The sequence below is a fragment of the Mastacembelus armatus genome, chromosome 21, assembly GCF_900324485.2.
Source record: "Mastacembelus armatus chromosome 21, fMasArm1.2, whole genome shotgun sequence".
NCBI lineage: Eukaryota > Metazoa > Chordata > Actinopteri > Synbranchiformes > Mastacembelidae > Mastacembelus > Mastacembelus armatus.
In genome coordinates, this window is record NC_046653.1 from 13,319,945 (window position 1) to 13,338,181 (window position 18,237).

The following is an 18,237-nucleotide window of genomic DNA, read 5'->3' on the forward strand; positions in this document are numbered from 1 at the left end:
GTGCAGCAATGACGGCAAATAAAATGAGGAAAGCAACAAATTACTCTTTTGCTCCTGTTACTGTAAAAGTCTTTTTTGACATACATTGTTTACTTGAGGTTTGCCATAACATTGATAACTTGGAATATGTTAGAGATATCACTTCTGAAGATGTATTCCATTTAAGAGGGAGAACCAATATGTGCTGTGTGCGTGCTTGAATGTTTTTTCAGGCGGTTTGAATGTTAGGTAAGGGAACGAGAGTGATGGTTGATGAGTCTCATAGCTGTCAATCTTCTTTATATGGAAGGACTCAGGGCAATAGATATTGCCTTACCTCATTCTGCTGTTATTGCTTCACATCTGGACTGAATCAGAGTCAGACGAGACTTACTGCTTCAAGCTGTCCCCACATCTTGTTGTTATAGTGATCTATCTGGAAGAGAGTTTTAATTACAGCACTCACCTGTGTGTTTCGTTTTCTCACCTCTGGCATGTTAGCCTGTTGCTGATCACAGAGGCTCAGACTGCTCCTTGTTCTACACGTTTCACAACATCCGCTGTGACCGTGGTCTGTTTGGTTCACATTGTTTTTGGTCGAATGCCGTTGTCTCTTGTCAGCCGTGATCAGCGTTACATTGAATATTCACTACAGCCTCTTCTCTTAATACATATTTTCAGTTCGCATGTCCAGTATATTAAGACTGCTTCATCTTGTTCACAGTGGCAGTCTTTGGCTAGTTCATTTGTTCATGCAGACACAGACCATACCTAGATATTGGCTGTAGTCTATGTGAAATAGCATAAGACATAGAGCAAGAGTTGGTGGAATAACAAATTATTTAAAAAAAAGAGTCTTATCTGTCAGCATAACAACATTGTGACATTAACTTAGACAACAGTTAAAGGTGACATGTTTAATATGATTGATTACCTAACTCAGGCAAATGTGAAGCCCTTAAATAAATTTTCACAATTCAACAGAAAAGATGGAAATCAGTGGCTACATAAAAGGGGACAATAATTAAAAAATCATGGAATTCCGAGAAAAATTCATGTGATATAAAACAGCCTCCTTCTTTTGTCTCACATTATTTTGCACCGAGATATGTTGTAACCATTCCTGTATTCTAGAAACAATTACAGTGAATGAACTCAGTCATTCACTGTAATTGTTCAATAACACTTTAACAGTACACATGAGAGTTTATTGATAGTTTTTGCTCGTGCAGGGCTCAAAATATTGACACTTCAGTTATGGAGCTGTCTGTGCAATCAGTGGATCATACATACTGGCCTAACCACTGTCCTACTTCTGCAGGAATACGGAGCTCATATGCCAGTCAACATAGCCAGCTGGGCCAGGACTTAAGGTCAGCCATGTCCCCAGACCGCCACATTGCACCAATCTATGAGGAACGGACGTTCCAAGGCCCATTGTACCGCAGCCCAAGTCACACCCAGCAGGGCACCCTCTACAGGAGCGCCTCAGGTTGGTTTTAATGTATTTATATCCGAAAACCTAGCAAATCTAAGGACAGTGTCAAACCACACACCAAGGACATTTAAGTTGTTTTTTTTTTTCTCACTAATTTTCCCCACTTTAAAAGTTTTATATTAGTAGGATGAGCTGTGCGAAGTTCTCATGCCACTAAATATAATTTGCCTCTTATTCATGGGATTTTACCTGCCGATTTGTTAGTAAAACCTGTCTTCAGTAAGAACAAAACAGCAACACAAGTTACGATAGAACAATCACTGTAGGTCTACTGTATGTTTCCAGATGCACGGGTTATGGAACAGTACCAAACTATGTGATATTTGATACCAAGCAATGAGAAAACGATATGAGTTCAGACAAAAAGAACAAGAACTCAGTAATGTGGAGGCTGTTTGTGCCTTGACCTTTACATGACCTGTCTGATTTTCTACAGCTGAACACCAGTGACCAGTGTAGTCATTACCTACTGTATTGGCATTTGTTGTGTTTTACTGAAGGCAAATTTTTTGTTCAGAAGTAAGGGTGAGATATATGGTAAACTGACATTTATTTTAGCTAATCCCCTCCCCCATCTATGTAAGTGTGCAACAATGCTGTCAGTCTAAAATGGTCTTAATGCTAAAAAAAAACAACAACAATGGAACTGCTGCTACAGCGAGCAATCAACACACACACCGTTTTAGGTGTGTGTGTGTGTGTGTGTTAGATTGACTGGATCGTGATAAGCATTTTCAAGCAGTTTTTCACTCATAACATTTTTGTTTCAAGCAGAGTCCTTGTGCCAAGAATACTTTCTTACTGTTATCTTGTCCAGATGTTCCCATTTTTTTCTAAATTTCTCAGTATTTGAACCCTTGGATCTTGGGTATTGTCTTCCACGAGCAGCAGTATTTTTCTGTCCATCTGCCCTTCAGCATTATGTGTGGTATGTCTTTCTTTCTTGCTTTTCTCTTTCACGTTTTATTTTTCTTTCTTTCTGTCACCCTTTCTTTCCCCATCTCCCTTCTCATACCCCCTCCACTGTCAAACAGAAGAGAGGGTGAGACATGAGTTAATAGGCAGGTACTGATATGTCATACTGCCACAAAGGAGTCCATTACCCATGTGACACACTGAGAATGAGAAGAAGGATGAAGGGGGCCAGGGGATAGCTTGGTTACCCACATCTCCAGCCTGCTCTCTCCCAGCTCTCCTGATGTTGGCATTCTCCTCTCATCATCCCTCCTGCCTCAGATACACATGCTTAGTTTGCACTGGCACACACACTCTATTCAGCTGCCTCTTTGGCACACTGGAGATCTGCTCGGACTGATAAGTTCCCTAATAAATGCTATTGATGCCGTAAGAAGCCCTACAGACCTGTGTTTATGCCAGCTATATTGAGAAAAGTCGAGCAGGGCGGATCGGGAGGGGGTGTTCAATATAGAGTCTTTGTAAGAGCTACCTTATTAGAAAATCCAATTTGTTCTTAGAGTATTCTTTATGTTGTGAAATGAAATTTCAGGGAGCCATGCTGTCTTTGGCATTTTTTGGAAGCTTGAACTGTAGTTTTTCTTTTTTTTTTGTGCAGGTGGGAGCAAGTTTTTTGTTAAATAGAAATATTGATCTTTGGCTCAGAAAAAGGGGAATTGGATCCAGATAGTTCTTATAAAACTGCAAAGCTCCACTGTGTTGTTTATAATTTGTCTTCCAGTGTCTTTGGTTCTCTTAGGTTACATTTTGTTAGATAACCGTATTGCAAGATAGCTCTGGTGCCCAACATAGAAGTGCACTGATGTGGGAAATTGTGTTTTTGGAGCAGCCCCACAAGTTGACGTCTTGGTTCCTGTTAGGAGGGGGTTTGAGCATGCACATGCCCAGTCCTATTGGATGCCTGATAGTGATCTGACCAGCACAGCAGTCATGCTGCGACACATCACATGGGCCTGGTGAGAAGGAGGGCTAAATCCAACCAGCTTGTTTATGCAGTTCTGTGTTTGTGACCCATTGTGTTTTAAAACTAGGTCATAATAGAACTTGAAGCGAATGGAAAGAGGAGAAATGACTGAAGCGAAATGCTGGCAGTTTGAATATTGGACCTTGTCTGGAAGGAGGATATTTCTACATGTTTGTGATGCTTTTCCTTTACTAGTGTATCTTTGACCATTTTTTGTAGTTAGTCAAGGTTTATCATTGCATCGCTGCTGTTTTTGGCTAAGTTAGCCTAAGAAAACAGTGGCGCAAAGGAGCAGGAAGGCGGTGAGGAAAGGATTTATGGATCATCGAACAGGTGGAGTCCTCCTGTCCTCTTTGAAACCAGCAGGATCCCTTTGGGTCTTGTAAAAGCAAAACAAGCAGACAGGCCTTTGAAGAGAACTTCTGCACTGTGGAACCATGGGAGCTGTGTTTTATCATCATCATTAATTGGTTCCAGATTTGCAAATTTGCTGAGTCTGTCAGAACAGCTGAATGTTTGTATAAGCTTGGTTTAAAATTCTATGCCACCAGTGTGCAAAGCCCAGATTATAGCATAAAAGGTCTGAATGCTGCTAATGTCAACTAACATAGCCTTGTCAGCTCAGATGGGTGTTTTTTATGTTTAACAAGTCTCTCTAAATGTTTTGTTTCGTGACCATCAGGCGTGGGGAGTCTCCAGCGGACATCCAGCCAGCGCAGTGCCATGACCTACCAAAGAAACAACTATGCTCTTAACACAACAGCCACCTATGCTGATCCCTATCGTTCAGCCCAGTACCGGCCCTCCGATCCCAACTATACTCATCAGGCTGTTGTCATGGATGATGGTGCCACCCGCTCACCCTCCATAGACAGCATTCAGAAAGATCCCAGGTAAACACAGTTCACATTTCTAAACATCTAGAAGTAGCCAGTGGTTACCAACCAGTGTAGTGTAGCACAGACCAGTCATCCGATGGCCCTACGTATGCTTACAAGGCATGCCTGTACTGCTGTGTCAACAACGGTGTCCTATTACTATTCAAACATTGAGCCCCCTAGGTGGTGGCATGCAGCTCAAGCCATTAAGCTTGCTCTGCTATGTTTGGCCACTTATCAATGGATTCTCACATGTGCTGAAGTGCTGTGTCAGCTCTTGTCATACAGTCGCGTGTAAGCGTAGAGAGTGGGTTGACCTCTGCAGTAAACCGCTGACCTTTGCACACTGGGAGCTTTGTTTACGGTTGTGTATGTTGCTCTAGTGCAACTACTTGAATGCACCAGGGGCCACTCGGGAAGTGCCTCAGAGCAAAATATCCATTAAAATATTTATTAAAACAGGTTCCCGTCTAAGAAAGTCTTCCAGGGTATTTTTTAGCTTTGGATCATGGTTCTATTATGTATGGTTGATATGTTAAAGATAAACACAACTGACCATCCTTATGTCGTGCTCAACATAACTCACACTCGGTATGACAGCAGAATTTCTGCCACAACTCAAACACCAGCAATCTCATCTCAGAATCTGCTACTCTGTCAGTCTCAGTTATGTTTTCTTTATCAAACAAAAGACACAAGTAATTTAGATAAGCATGGCAGTAGATACACAACACAGCTTTTATACAGAATGCTGGGTGATATATACAGTGTACTGTGCATAGGAAAATCCAAACTGTGACCAAAGTGAATTGTTTTAAGGAACCAGATATGGATGTTATTTGTTTGACTTTGACTTTGCTCTGAGGTGCTAAAACATTCATTTTGTAGGAAACTGTGTCAGTGTCTTTCACAACAACTCAGGTTTTTCCTGTATCATCATGCCTGTACCTTTGGGTCCCACCTGTGTTTCTAGGGAGTTTGCATGGCGTGACCCAGAGCTAACGGAGGTGATTCACATGCTGCAGCACCACTTCCCGTCAGTGCAGGCCAACGCAGCCGCCTACCTGCAGCACCTTTGCTTTGGTGATAATAGAATCAAAGCTGAGGTAGGCATTGTTTCACTGATCTCATATCATGTTTTATTAGAATGACCTTATCAACATCTCTACTCAGGCACCTTAATATCTGATAATTAATGCATATTGTGCACATTTGTTGGTTCTAGTATCATCATGTTCAAAGAAAATCTGATTAATCTGTTGCCTTAAAACCCTGCACCAGCACTTAAAGTGTCTAACTGGGTTACAACCACAAGCGACCATCAGAGAGGTTGTAAACCAAATCCCAATGTGAGCTTTATTTATTTGGAAGAGATAACAAAGGCAAGCCACAAAATTACATCCTAAATTGTCCATTACACACATACATCACATTCTACAAACCAACATTCTGGTTCAGCCTTGACCTTTTATCCTTGCTGTAGTTGTGTGTTCACAGTTTTCCTGTGCAATGAGAGATTAATAGCAATAATTTAGATCACTTTTGGTTTAACTTCATAGTGCAGTTGTAGGTGATCTGCCAGATCGTCTTGCCAGGGCCTATTTTTCAACTTTTTACGCCTCTTAAGACCCTAGGAATGACTTTGGTGAATTACTACTAACCTAGATAATTGGAGCTCTAAAAAATAAAAACCCAATTTTATCTGTTTTGAGGAATAGCAATGGAATAGCATTTGGTCACTCAGTCCACCACTAAAATATCTTTAACATAAATTAAGATATCTTAATTGTCTGAGCTAATGGCATTTCCATCATCCTATGCTGTAGTGTGTGTCTAGTGGTAATTTTCTTTAAGATGTGTTAGTATTGGGCTGAAGGCACCATTGTGCCTATGTACAGCCTCACAAGTACAGCTGCCACTCAGTTCGTAACTGATCGTTTGTGTATTATGTGTATTTTTAAGACAAACCCTGAGCTTGAGTTCTGACCGTTCAGTCATTCTGCAGACTCCCTCTGGATTTTCACAGTTTAACAGGGAACTTGTTCTGCCTCCAGAGGTGTCAGCACATAGGGGACAAAAAAAGGAGCCGGACACCAAGGCTCAACAGGGGCTTCACAACATCTGTAAAGATTAGATCTGACACATTCACACTATTCGGTCTTGCCGTAAGCTAAAGACATGCCTACAGCATTTAGCAAAAAGGTAAAAATAATAATAAAATTAGAAGACACAGGAGTCCATTGTTCCATCTCTTTATTTTTCAAACATTAAAGGTTAAGCTTGTTCTTTCTCAACATAATGCAAGTTGTCATAGGGTGGCCATTATAGCAGAATTAGATGTATGATAGATATGTTAGATATGAAGAATGTATTTTTTATTCTCAGATGCCGCGTCAGTGCCTCAAAATAATTTGTCCTTTGCAATAAAAAGCAGAAAGCTTATTTTTCTGAATATGATTCCTTCTTTTCTCCAAATGTAAATTTAGTCTTTTAAACCATCAGCTCCTGTGGTTAAGGCCGTTTCTACAGTCATAGTTACTTTTCCACATTATTTGTAACTAGCATAAATATTAAATAAATTTGCTGTGTGTATGTGTTCTTGTCACATGAATAAATGCATGATTTTGCTGTCCACAGTGCATATGCGCACTGGTCAGACTCATTTCCCATCTGATTGCATGTTCTCATTCACCCTGTCTATAGGTGTGTCGACTGGGAGGAATTAAACACCTTGTGGACCTACTAGACCACAAGGCTCTTGAGGTCCAAAGGAACTCATGTGGAGCACTGAGGAACCTTGTTTATGGCAAAGCATCAGATGACAACAAGATCGCTGTGAGAAACGCGGGGGGTATCCCAGCTCTGCTCCGTCTGCTGAGAAAGACTGTAGATGCAGAAGTGCGGGAGCTTGTCACAGGTAAGTCAGCATGAGGCCGGGGGAAAACTGAATTCTAAGCTTGATAGAGATCTTCGAGAATGTGCAGTGTTTATAATACTGCTCTTAACAACAGAATGCTAAAGCTTTATAATGGTGTGGTGCACAAAGAATGTCAAATTATATTTACTTTATCTACAGCTGTAACTACTGATTATCTTTGTTATGGATAATTCTCATAACATAAACCGATAAAATGAACAAATTCTCTTTTTTAAGAGACTGCAGCCAGATATTGACTTTTTTCCAAATAAATTAATTAATTATCAAAATCGTTTAATCATTTTATCACTGCTGATATCCAGCACTACCATCTTGTTCGTTATGAAGTACTTACCTGATAGACCTGGGGCTGTTTTAGTAGAGACAGTGACACTAGTGGGGGTTGGTTAGGCTGTTCATGATTTTCTTCCCTCTACACCTCTATGTATTAATACAATGTTGATTTTAGAGGTATGATACTCTAAACAAACTGGCCACATACTGATGTCTGCTCCGAGATTATGAATAACATAGGAATTGAGTTATGGAGGCTTTTCTTAAATAGCTGCTTCTGCTGTTGCTAATTCATATATGTGCAAAGAAATGAAACCACATTTCTATAGGATTCATATTCTTTTATTACTTACCCTATACATTGATTTGGCACCTTCACCGACAGAAAACCATCCGACAGTGTTCTCTGTGCATTGGACTATGTGTAGCTCAGATGTATTTTTTTGTTGTCTGAGATCTGCAGGGTATAAATCCATGCTGTTTTGGATTAGAGTAGAGCTGTACAGAAATAAGCAAGCCAAGACATTTGGCTCCCAGGTGGCTGAGTCAGCTGTTTGCGTTAACTTCAGCCCCCGTTTTAACATGGTCTCAGGTTACAGTCCAGCAGTCCTGAAGGAAAACGGTAAAGCTGGTACCTTGCTCTAAAGAGATTGTCTTTAGTTTCATGTTTATGTTCCTGTTTACTTTGCTTAACACACAAAAGTTAAAATAATCTACATTTTAAAGACGTATAATTTGTCTCTACTCATACTTGTGCTTAAGCTGAAGCACAATTTAGTTTTATGGCTGAAAACCTCTACAATTTCTCTCTTCACTTCCTTCATTCAAATTTCAGAAGGTTGTGCAGGCATGTGTTGGCCAATCAGGGCAGCCTTAATGTGAGTACTGTTTTCCCTTTCATCCATTAGTCAGAGAGGCTGCTGTTGCTAATTGGCAGCCTAGGCCCCAGGATGGGGAGCAATTAGAAAAGGTCAGTACTGCTGCATCACATCTGGTTAATTATATCTGATGAGAACAATCCACATAAAGGGCTTTCAGGTGGATGACAAGGCCATCCCACACCATAGCTTTAAGAGGAGCCGACAAAAAAATTGAGAACTCTGTTCTAGCTACTTATAATATGCTGTTTTAGCATTGTTAATGCAGTGTTGTTAAAAAGCCAACCAGTTGTCATGTCTTTGGACCTCCCATTGTGTCATTGGCTCCTTCTTGACTCCCTTGTAAGCTCCAGGTGTAAGCTACGCTCCATTAGGACTAGCTTCAGGAACAGGCCCCCACCTGCTTCAGGTCAGAGGTCATGTTGGGGGGACACAGAATGGGATCTAAATTCTCTTACCTGCCTCGTCTTGCAGCAGCTGCTGTTGTTATTGCTCTGTTAAGACCAAAAGGCCATGCTCTCAGTGCTGTCCAGTAACTCCAACACCAGAGCTTCCTAAAACTGGTACTCAATTGTGCATATAGACCCACACACATATGCATGTTTGTTATCTCGTGTTAGCTTCGCTTATCTTGGCTTAACTTTGGCAAACTCAGCTACTTGCTTAATAATAACATCATTGTGTTTGAGCTTTTGGAAGTGCCAGTGCAATTGGTTCAGCTGTGTGTGTTTAAAGATAATTCTTTGTTACAAAAAAAAATTTTATTAAATAAAGTCATTCCTCCAGGAAGTCATTTTTGGCAGGCATGTGCTCACTATCTTATCTATACCATCTACTTTTCTGTTGCTAGAAAAGGCAAATCTGTGGATCTTCTTTTGGTCTCTAGTTGCAAATACATTTGCACCTGAGCCACTGTGTCATCAGGGTTAGGGTAAGAGTTGGGGTTAGGCATTTAGTTGTGGTGGTTATGGTAGGGGAGGTTGTCAATGCATTATGACAGTGACTGTCCTCACAAAGATAGCTGTGCAAGTGTAACTGTGTAGGTTTTGTTCTGTTGCTCCGGTCCCGGTCTTTAGGATAGAAGGTGTTTGATCCAATCAGCACATCAAAACCAGGTTTTCTTTTTGAAACTGGACAACCTGATATGTAGTACTGTATATTTAACTTTTTTTTTTTTTAGTTTGTCATACACACATATGGCTTTGAAAAAGCAGTACATGCAATATACACAAAAGTACAGAGAGTAGCGTCAACACACAGAGACCCAGTTGCTGTGTTTGCTATGGTTGAGCATAAAGAACGAGGAGGTTAAGACCTTGGATCAAATGAAAAATGAGAAACTTAATTTGATCCAAAAATAAATCCAGTTATAGCAGCAATGCACTGACTTCCACTTTTCTCCACTAAGCGAGAAAAAAAAAAAAAAAGACGACTTCAAAAGCACACACCAAGCTGTTTGTCTGAGGTTTATTCAATGCAGCATTGACAAGTTTCCAGTTCAGCTCCTAAAATTTGAAAGGTTAATAAACTGGGAGGTTTTTTGATGATCAGCCACTTTTCACAGCTTGAAGTAAATGCCTGCCCAGTTACTGCTTCACCTGACAAAGTCGATCACATGCTGACCTGTGGTTTGTGGATTCAGTCAGGATCACTTGAACAATCTCTAGAGGAGGTCTCTAGAGGAGGCATGGATCTGAGATGGTTTAAGCTTCACTTAACATAAAGACCACAGGTATGGAGAAACTGCTGGTATAGAAGTTCAAAACTGTAAAAATGCAATGCAATTCTACTATGACCAAAACTCAGATGTGTTGTTAGCTTGCTAGGTACATTCTGCACCTTCCTTATAAATCTTCTCCGTCTGTAAATCAACCATAGACAGCCACTTTCATGCCCCTATGAAGCTGGTGAAGCAGATGGTGTATATCCTTGTAATATGAATGGAAGTATGTGCCGTTTTGTTTACATTGGCTTTGAAGAAGAAAAATAAACTGATATTTGAAAAAATGAGGAGAAATTGCAGTGACATCATAGATTTACTGCATGCACACTCTGGCAACTGACCGACGTTAAAGACCAGTAGTGCTGGACACACTACCATCCCAATGGGCAGTATTCAGCAGCAGACTACTAGTTCACTGTGTCAGGGCCATTAGACCTAAGTCAAACAAATACAGTCCCTTCTGGCCAGCTAATTTATAATCAATGATCTTTTGACATGCATCCTGTCTATTGCATAAAAACCCCAGACTCTGTTATAGCTGATCAGCCTTAGGTTAAAAAAAAAAGTCCATCTAATTTTCAGTTTAGTTCACTTCCTGGATCAATGCGTCAGCAGTTGTTAGAGCCACTCATTTTTTCTACCATCTTTCTCAGTGTCTCCCCCTCCCTTCTGCTCTCTGGAGTTTAGCTCAGAATTGACTTTTGTCCTAGGTGTCACAGCACTGTTTACCTTAGGCCAGTGTTTCAAAACCAGGCCAAGTCACCTGAGAACATGCCACTGAGCAGAGAACAAGGTTTAGGACTATTTATACACACACACACACACACACACACACACACACATAGAGTTCTGCTCCATCTGACTGTCAAATATAACTTGGGTATTGCTGCTGGTGTTGTTGCCACTGACGGTGTTACCAGTCACACCTCAGTGATTTCATCCATTGATTTCTCAGGTATACCACCTGACTAGTCTGAAATCCTGCAGAGAATGTTTCATCTCCACAAATTGACATTAGAGTGTCTGCGGAGGAACTTGTCTGGGAGTGTGGGGCTTGTGGTGTTAAAAGAACCTGGGAAGTTGGTCAGCGGGCATGAGAATTTATGTTACCACTGCATTAGTGGTCCTATTTCAGGGAAGTTTTAGTGCAGCTGACTCTCCTGTGAGAAATGCAAACACATGCTTACACATGGAGCAGGGCACGATCAAGAACTTGAAATGTTTCCCTCAGTCTGACTAGAACAGAAAAACTAAATCACCTGACACTAGGGTTAAGCCATGCAGTCCCACACTCACTGCTGGCAAGCTCAGTTGAAAAACACACATGCTGCATTTTAAAGTTAAAGAGCCAGCAATCGGCTAATTCTCAACTTTGCTTTGTTAATCTGTCGAAATGTATGAAATAATGAAAGTTCACTTAAGGATTTTAATGGGTTTTAAAGCACTTTGATCTAGTGTTAATAAGGATAATTGAAAGTAAAATGACTGCTGATTATACAACAGGCACAGACACTTTTTGGCAGGCATATACGTACCTGTCTATATGTCTTCCTGCTAGCAGTGTATTTAAATTGGGCTCCTGGGGTGGATTATAGACTTACTATCATCTCCACTAGCTCATTTAGCAAGAGAGAGTGAGAGAGAACAGTGTTTTGAGAGACAATAAACTAGGAGGTTGCAAAAGAAGTCAGGAAAGCTAATAATTATTTTTGACATCTCCTATTGAGGTGTCCTTGTATACAAAATACATATACATACGCAGAGTTCAGTGTAATAGCTTGTCCTGTTGTGTAGGTCATGTACTGTGTTCTGCATTTACAAACCAAGGTCGCCAAGTGAAAGAGCAAAAACAGTAGCAAAATTGCAAACCCGATGCATAAGTCATGAAGCAATCACAGGAGAACTACAAACACACATACGAACTACTTGTACAGTAATTGCACTTTAACATTTTGTTGTAGCAGCTTTTTTCTTTGAATATTAGTTGTATATTTAGTCCAGTGTCTCTACAGTAGATTGCAGTAGAAGCAGCATTAGTCTCATGTAAAGTTACTGGGACCCTGCAGAAGTCAGCCTATGCCTTAGTATAAGCCTAGCAGCAAGAGCAATCTAATTGGAAGAACATGCTACGTGCTGGATAATCCTTGACAGATGCAGCATCAAAGGCTGCCAGGACTGCACGTGATTATCAGTGGTTACCAAAAGTATATTTGAACTGAGTCAATTATGACATAATTTCGGAAGATTTTACATAATTTATATTTCATTTCAAATGACTGAGCCCATGCCATATGAATCCCTGCCTTGTCCCTGTTTTTTCAGTTCAGCAAATAATCTTCACCCGGAGGATATACTGCAGATGAAATTTAATATGAATATCTGATGCCTTTGATTTAATTTCTTAGTATTTTCACTCTGTGTGGATGTGTCTGTCTCTGCTTGTTTTTGTGTGTTTGTTCATGGACACATCCCATCCTCACAAACTGAGCTATTAAAAGCACAAGTTGGTGGCTTCTCTGTTCGTTTACCCTAACTACATATGACAGCTGACATGACTGAAGGTTTGCGTGTCTGTTTCTCATTGCCTGTGTGTTTGCACATGGGTGTCTCTGCAGGGGTGCTATGGAACCTGTCGTCATGTGACGCCGTAAAGATGACAATCATTCGGGACGCCTTAACGACTCTGACCAACACTGTGATCATCCCTCACTCCGGATGGAGCAGCTCCACCTTCGATGACGACCACAAGCTGAAGTTTCACTCATCCCTGGTGCTAAGAAACACCACAGGCTGTCTGAGGTAAACCACCTGATGAACACTTGGCACTAGCACCCCACTGTGGGCATTTGATGCTATTACATCCGGTGTGGAACGAGCTCGTACTGTGGCTCCTGTATAAAATGCCATGTAAAAAAAATATAATAGGAGAGTGATCCCACCACAACCATGCACAGAAAAAACATCATTTTTAGAGACTAATGAAAAGCCACATTTGCATAGCTAGAATGGTGAGTGTTTTGTCATATGACTTTAATATCCAACATCAGAGTAAAAATAACATTACCAATGGCATTTGACTAAGGATGTTTTTGTCAGATAGCTAGGATTTTGACCTTTCTTGTCTGTTTCAAAGCCATCATCGTTGTTTCACAGACTATTAGCCTCAAGGATGATGTAATAGTCTCTGCTCCTCTCCTGGGGCGTCTTCCTTTGAAGACATTGTGCTGCATGTAGAGCTCAGCCTTTAATTGGTGGCAGCCAGCAGAACTGAGTGTGTACACACAAACATAGGCACACTGTGTGTGCAAGCACACTTAGTTTCTTATTTACTGAGCAAAGATTTATAATGACTCTAGTCAGGCCACACACACGCACACTTCATACATTATTGATGCTATATAGGAATTGCGAAAAAAAAACATTACACATTCAAGTGGGACACACACATAGTTGTCATTTTGTGTGTTTATGTATGCTCATTTGTTTGTTGAGCAAAGGCCCCAAATCAAAGGCCTAATTTGCATGTGTGCGTGTGTGCGTGCGTGTGTGTGTGTGTGTTAAACAGGAACTTGAGTTCAGCTGGCGAAGAGGCCAGAAAACAGATGCGTACTTGCGAGGGCCTGGTTGACTCACTGCTCTACGTCATCAAAGCTTGTGTAAACACCTCTGACTTCGACAGCAAGGTACACATTAACACACCTACACACACATGCACACATTTAGCCAAGAGGAAAACATGTTGCCACATGATAAGAGGCTCAGGGGAAAATCCTACTTACAGTTTGAATCATTTTATTGCCTCCGTCTAAATCACAGCCACCAGCAACAACCTTTTTATGTGCATTGTCCCCTAAAGCACAACCCACTGTATTGTACTGAGAATACAGTAGACTTCCTCATTGACCACATATACAGTATATTAACACTCTTCCTTGGCAGTAAGAGAAAATAAATTACAACTCGCAGACATTCATTTTTCCACTGTAAAAGACCTGAAATCTCAGGTGGCTCATCTAAAATGTGTAGATGGCAATGTGTAAAGTGCAGATGGTCTCCGCTGGGAACTCCAATTTTTGTCAAAGCTATATGTTCATTGACAGACTGTGAGGCAAAGCCTGTACAGAGCTCAAAGGCTGTGACATTAAGTCCATTGGCTATAGCCCTGATCTTCTTTCTAGCTGGAGACCCTCAGGTTCCCCTAACTAACTGATTTGTAACACAGCCCAAAGCAGGCCTGTAGTACCCCACATTGGCTGTAGATGCTGTAGCTTTTGTCATGGTGATTTAGAAAGCTACTGCTGTAACTGCTCTCCCCAACCCCTTTCTTCTTCTGCCTGCCTTCAGATTGTGGAGAACTGTATTTGTACTCTAAGGAACCTGTCATATCGTCTTGAGCTGGAGATGCCGCCATCCCGGCTGACCGGGGGACAGGAGCCAGACGGCTTACTGGGAAGCGAGTCACCCAGTAAAGAGGTGGATTCTAGTTGCTGGGGCAGGAAGAAAAAGAAGAAAAAAAAGAGCTTGCAGGAAGACACAGTGAGTAGGATGTTTTTTTAAAAATAAAGTCACAGAACATTATTGAAATCAGTTGTCAGTGTGCTTTTATGTCATGATGAATGGAATTTCTATTTGTGGATTTTTTTCATTTGGAAAATTTAACACTTTCCCAAGTAGTGCAGACCACAGCCACAAAACTACACATCTATTTGTGACACATTGCATCTTTCTGAAAAGTTCCAACAAAATTTCTGCATCAGAAACTATATTCAGCTGAACACTATTGTTTGTTCAGTGGGACGGTGTGGGACCAATCCCCGGTTTTTCCAAGTCTCCCAAAGGCGCAGAGACGCTATGGCACCCTGCAGTGGTCAAACCTTACTTGACACTCCTGGCTGAGAGCTCAAATCCTGCTACTCTGGAGGGTGCTGCTGGGTCCCTTCAGAACCTGTCAGCTGGCAATTGGAAGGTAGTGTACCAGTGGGTTTTTTTTTTTGTTTGTTTTGTTTTTTTTTTGTTGTTGTTTTTTGAGAATACACAAATAAATACACACATTCTCTTTATTTTATACATATGGTTAATTGTGATTACCTTGAAGACAAAGCATCTATTCAGCTGGTTAAAAAAGATTCAACAGCTCACTTCTTTTGTGGCAGTCAAGGCAGACATCACTTTTACACTTCAAATCACATGCAAAAATACACATCTCATTTTCTTGTGCCGTGTCTAAACCCTTTTTATGTTTTAATGTCTTTTGTGCGTGTTTTTGTGTGTACAGTTTGCGGCATATATTCGTGCAGCAGTGCGTAAGGAGAAAGGACTGCCCATCCTAGTGGAGCTGCTGCGGATGGATAACGACAGGGTGGTGTGTTCAGTCGCCACCGCTCTGAGAAACATGGCACTGGATGTCAGGAACAAAGAGCTCATAGGTTAGGACCCACACGACCAAACAACGTACCTTTCAGCCTGTAATGGATTCAGCTGGGAGTGAAAAAAATAAACAAGATTCTAAATACAATAAAATACTAGCTCCTGCACATTTTGCATCCATAAGCATGAAGCCATGTTTTAAATGGGATTAGCTTGACTACACACATGAATAAGTGTAAAACTGTGTGTAAAAACTGTGTGTAAAAACATTCACGTAATGTTGATGTGTAATACAAATACATATTCAAACTGATGAGTTAAGGAGGTTATAAAGGGTCCTTAAGAAATTGGTGCAGTAATGTATCAGAACGATACTTACACCCAACTGACATGTAGGTCATACAGCACTGTAGATATTTTACTGTATTTTAGATATAGTACTGTATTACTGTATATGTACGTTCAACACATTATATCTGTTTCATCCTTGGTGTAAGATTCCTATTCACGGCATAAATATTTTCATATAGTTTTTAAAATTATTCCTTAAAGTCAAATGCAGAAACAGAATCAGGGAATTTTGCAACTATTTATTTATTATTTTTCATTTTATCTCACTCCAGCCTTTTCTGTTCTATGAAAAGGACTCATTTAATGAAAAATGAGTTTTAACATGTTCTCTCTGTGTGCAATTAATGAGCAGCTACAGTTCCAACAAGGCATGGGCGACGCCTGTGGGCAGCAGGGAGAGGAACTGCAGTGCTGGTTTAAGTTGCTTCTGGTTTTGTGTGTGTTTGTAAGAAAGAGAGGGAGGGTGTTTGTGCTGCATGTAGTCAGGTTGCTCAGTCAGGCTGCTCTGCTGAAGGAGGGAGAGGGAAGCAGGATGCACAACCTCTTGATGCCCTTGTTTGCCAAAAAAGCAGTGTCATTTAGAAAAACTGCCTACCTTACTGCCATATCAAGCAAATTAAACTTATATACTTCATGATACAGAAATCACATAATGTAGTTTAGGTCACAATGACAGACATCCCCTTATAGATTAAGCAACATGTTAAAAAGGAATGGGAGTCACTGTATGACAACCCCCTCTCTCATCTGTGCATACGCTTCTTCCTGCAAACCTGCTTTAGAGTATGTCATAACATATTGTCTGCATGCTTCTCTTTCTCTCCTCCCTCTCAGGGAAGTATGCAATGAGGGACCTGGTCAACCGTCTCCCTGGGGGAAACACCACCCTGCTGTCAGATGAGACTGTGGCAGCCATCTGTTGCACCCTGCACGAGGTCACCAGCAAAAACATGGAGAACGCCAAGGCCTTGGCCGACACGGGCGGCATCGAGAAGCTGGTCAACATCACCAAGGGCAGAGGAGACAGGTGTGCTGCAGCAGCACATATTTGTCCAAATGCTTTTTGTGAGAGTGTAGAGCACACAAAGCTGACTCGCTAATATGTGCGCGTTTCATACACACACACACACACACACACACACACCCAAACAGTAATCAGCTGTGGCTCGGCTGTATAAACTGTCCTGGATGTTAGGCAGTCTGAGTTTTACACACAGACATACACTGGCACAATCTTTAAATGCCTGAGCAAAGAGAAGCAATAGCTGCAGGGAAGGTGGTTTTGTGTGCATTGAGGTTTTATGTCCCTGTGGAACAATGGCAGCAGCTATTTCTAGCCTAGTATATATTAGTAATGTTCCAGGTAAAAACACACTGAGGACACTCTCTTCTATCAGTCATACTGCCCTGTAATATTTATAGTTTAATAGAAAATTAGGTTCAAGTGACTGAAGATTACTCAAAAAGACATGTTTATGTTTTTCTCTGTTTTCCAGGTACTCTATGAAGGTGGTTAAGGCAGCTGCTCAGGTGCTGAACACACTGTGGCAGTATCGGGATCTACGTGCCATCTATAAAAAAGTAAGGGCAATGGTAGTGATGCATGATAGTACCATCCAGTCAATCACCAGTCTAATGTTGTCTGTGCATGATAACATACAAGGAAGACCAGTGTAACTAACCAAAACCATACTGTTTAAATACTGAAGTTTTAAAAGTTTTGCTAACTTTGCCTTTTAACAATACAGTTATAGGTTGGACCAAACAGCACAGTTTGTTTTTTTTAAATAGTCCCTCTGTGACCAAAGAAAGGGCATTTTTACCAATCCCACAGATGTGTTCTACAATATTCAGCAGTGTTCTAGTTATTCAAAGCACCATGTTTTCCTTAACAGGATGGATGGAACCAAAACCATTTCCTCACACCAGTGTCAACGCTTGAACGCGACAGGTTCAAATCCCAGCCCACCCTTCCAACCAGCACTGTTCAAATGTCCCCAGTCAACCACCCTGGTAGGTTCTTTCATCAACCCGCTAGATTCAAACAGGAAAACCTCTATAATCTAATGTTGAAATGTGTTTTTGTTTTTGTTTTTTTCCTTTACAGCTGCCAGTGCAACGTCGTCTCCTGCCATGCTGGGCATCAAAGAGCATAGAGACAGTATCAGAGATTATCAGAGAGCACAGTCAACTATGCAATTTTATAATTACCAAGGGGACAACACTATACATAAAAAACAGTATACAGGTACTCAGCCATGTACATATCTGAAAGCTCTTCATATGCTTTACAAATCAAATTGAAACCATATCCACTGTCTGCACCAGACTGTAGGCTATCCTTTGCAGGGCGTTATCCATTTTATCCCTCATAGCGCTCCAGGCAGATTCCAAAGCCAATCTCCTCTCTCTT

At 41.0% G+C, this 18,237-nt stretch overlaps 1 protein-coding gene across 11 annotated transcripts in view; it reads left to right on the top strand.

Annotated features, from left to right (window-relative positions):
- LOC113123037 (plakophilin-4) overlaps positions 1-18,237 on the top strand; it is a 69,617-nt gene that overhangs the window by 48,664 nt on the left and 2,716 nt on the right. For 10 of the 11 annotated variants that reach the window (XM_026294772.1, XM_026294775.1, XM_026294770.1 and 7 more), the window contains 13 exons: positions 1,301-1,471; positions 4,099-4,309; positions 5,268-5,400; positions 6,998-7,211; positions 12,722-12,905; positions 13,672-13,789; positions 14,451-14,642; positions 14,899-15,072; positions 15,382-15,532; positions 16,659-16,851; positions 17,321-17,405; positions 17,720-17,837; positions 17,932-18,072. In XM_026294772.1, the coding sequence (XP_026150557.1) occupies positions 1,301-1,471; positions 4,099-4,309; positions 5,268-5,400; positions 6,998-7,211; positions 12,722-12,905; positions 13,672-13,789; positions 14,451-14,642; positions 14,899-15,072; positions 15,382-15,532; positions 16,659-16,851; positions 17,321-17,405; positions 17,720-17,837; positions 17,932-18,072 (2,085 nt within the window). The remainder of the gene's footprint in view (positions 1-1,300; positions 1,472-4,098; positions 4,310-5,267; positions 5,401-6,997; positions 7,212-12,721; positions 12,906-13,671; positions 13,790-14,450; positions 14,643-14,898; positions 15,073-15,381; positions 15,533-16,658; positions 16,852-17,320; positions 17,406-17,719; positions 17,838-17,931; positions 18,073-18,237) is intronic. The other variant, XM_026294778.1, reaches the window with a different exon arrangement.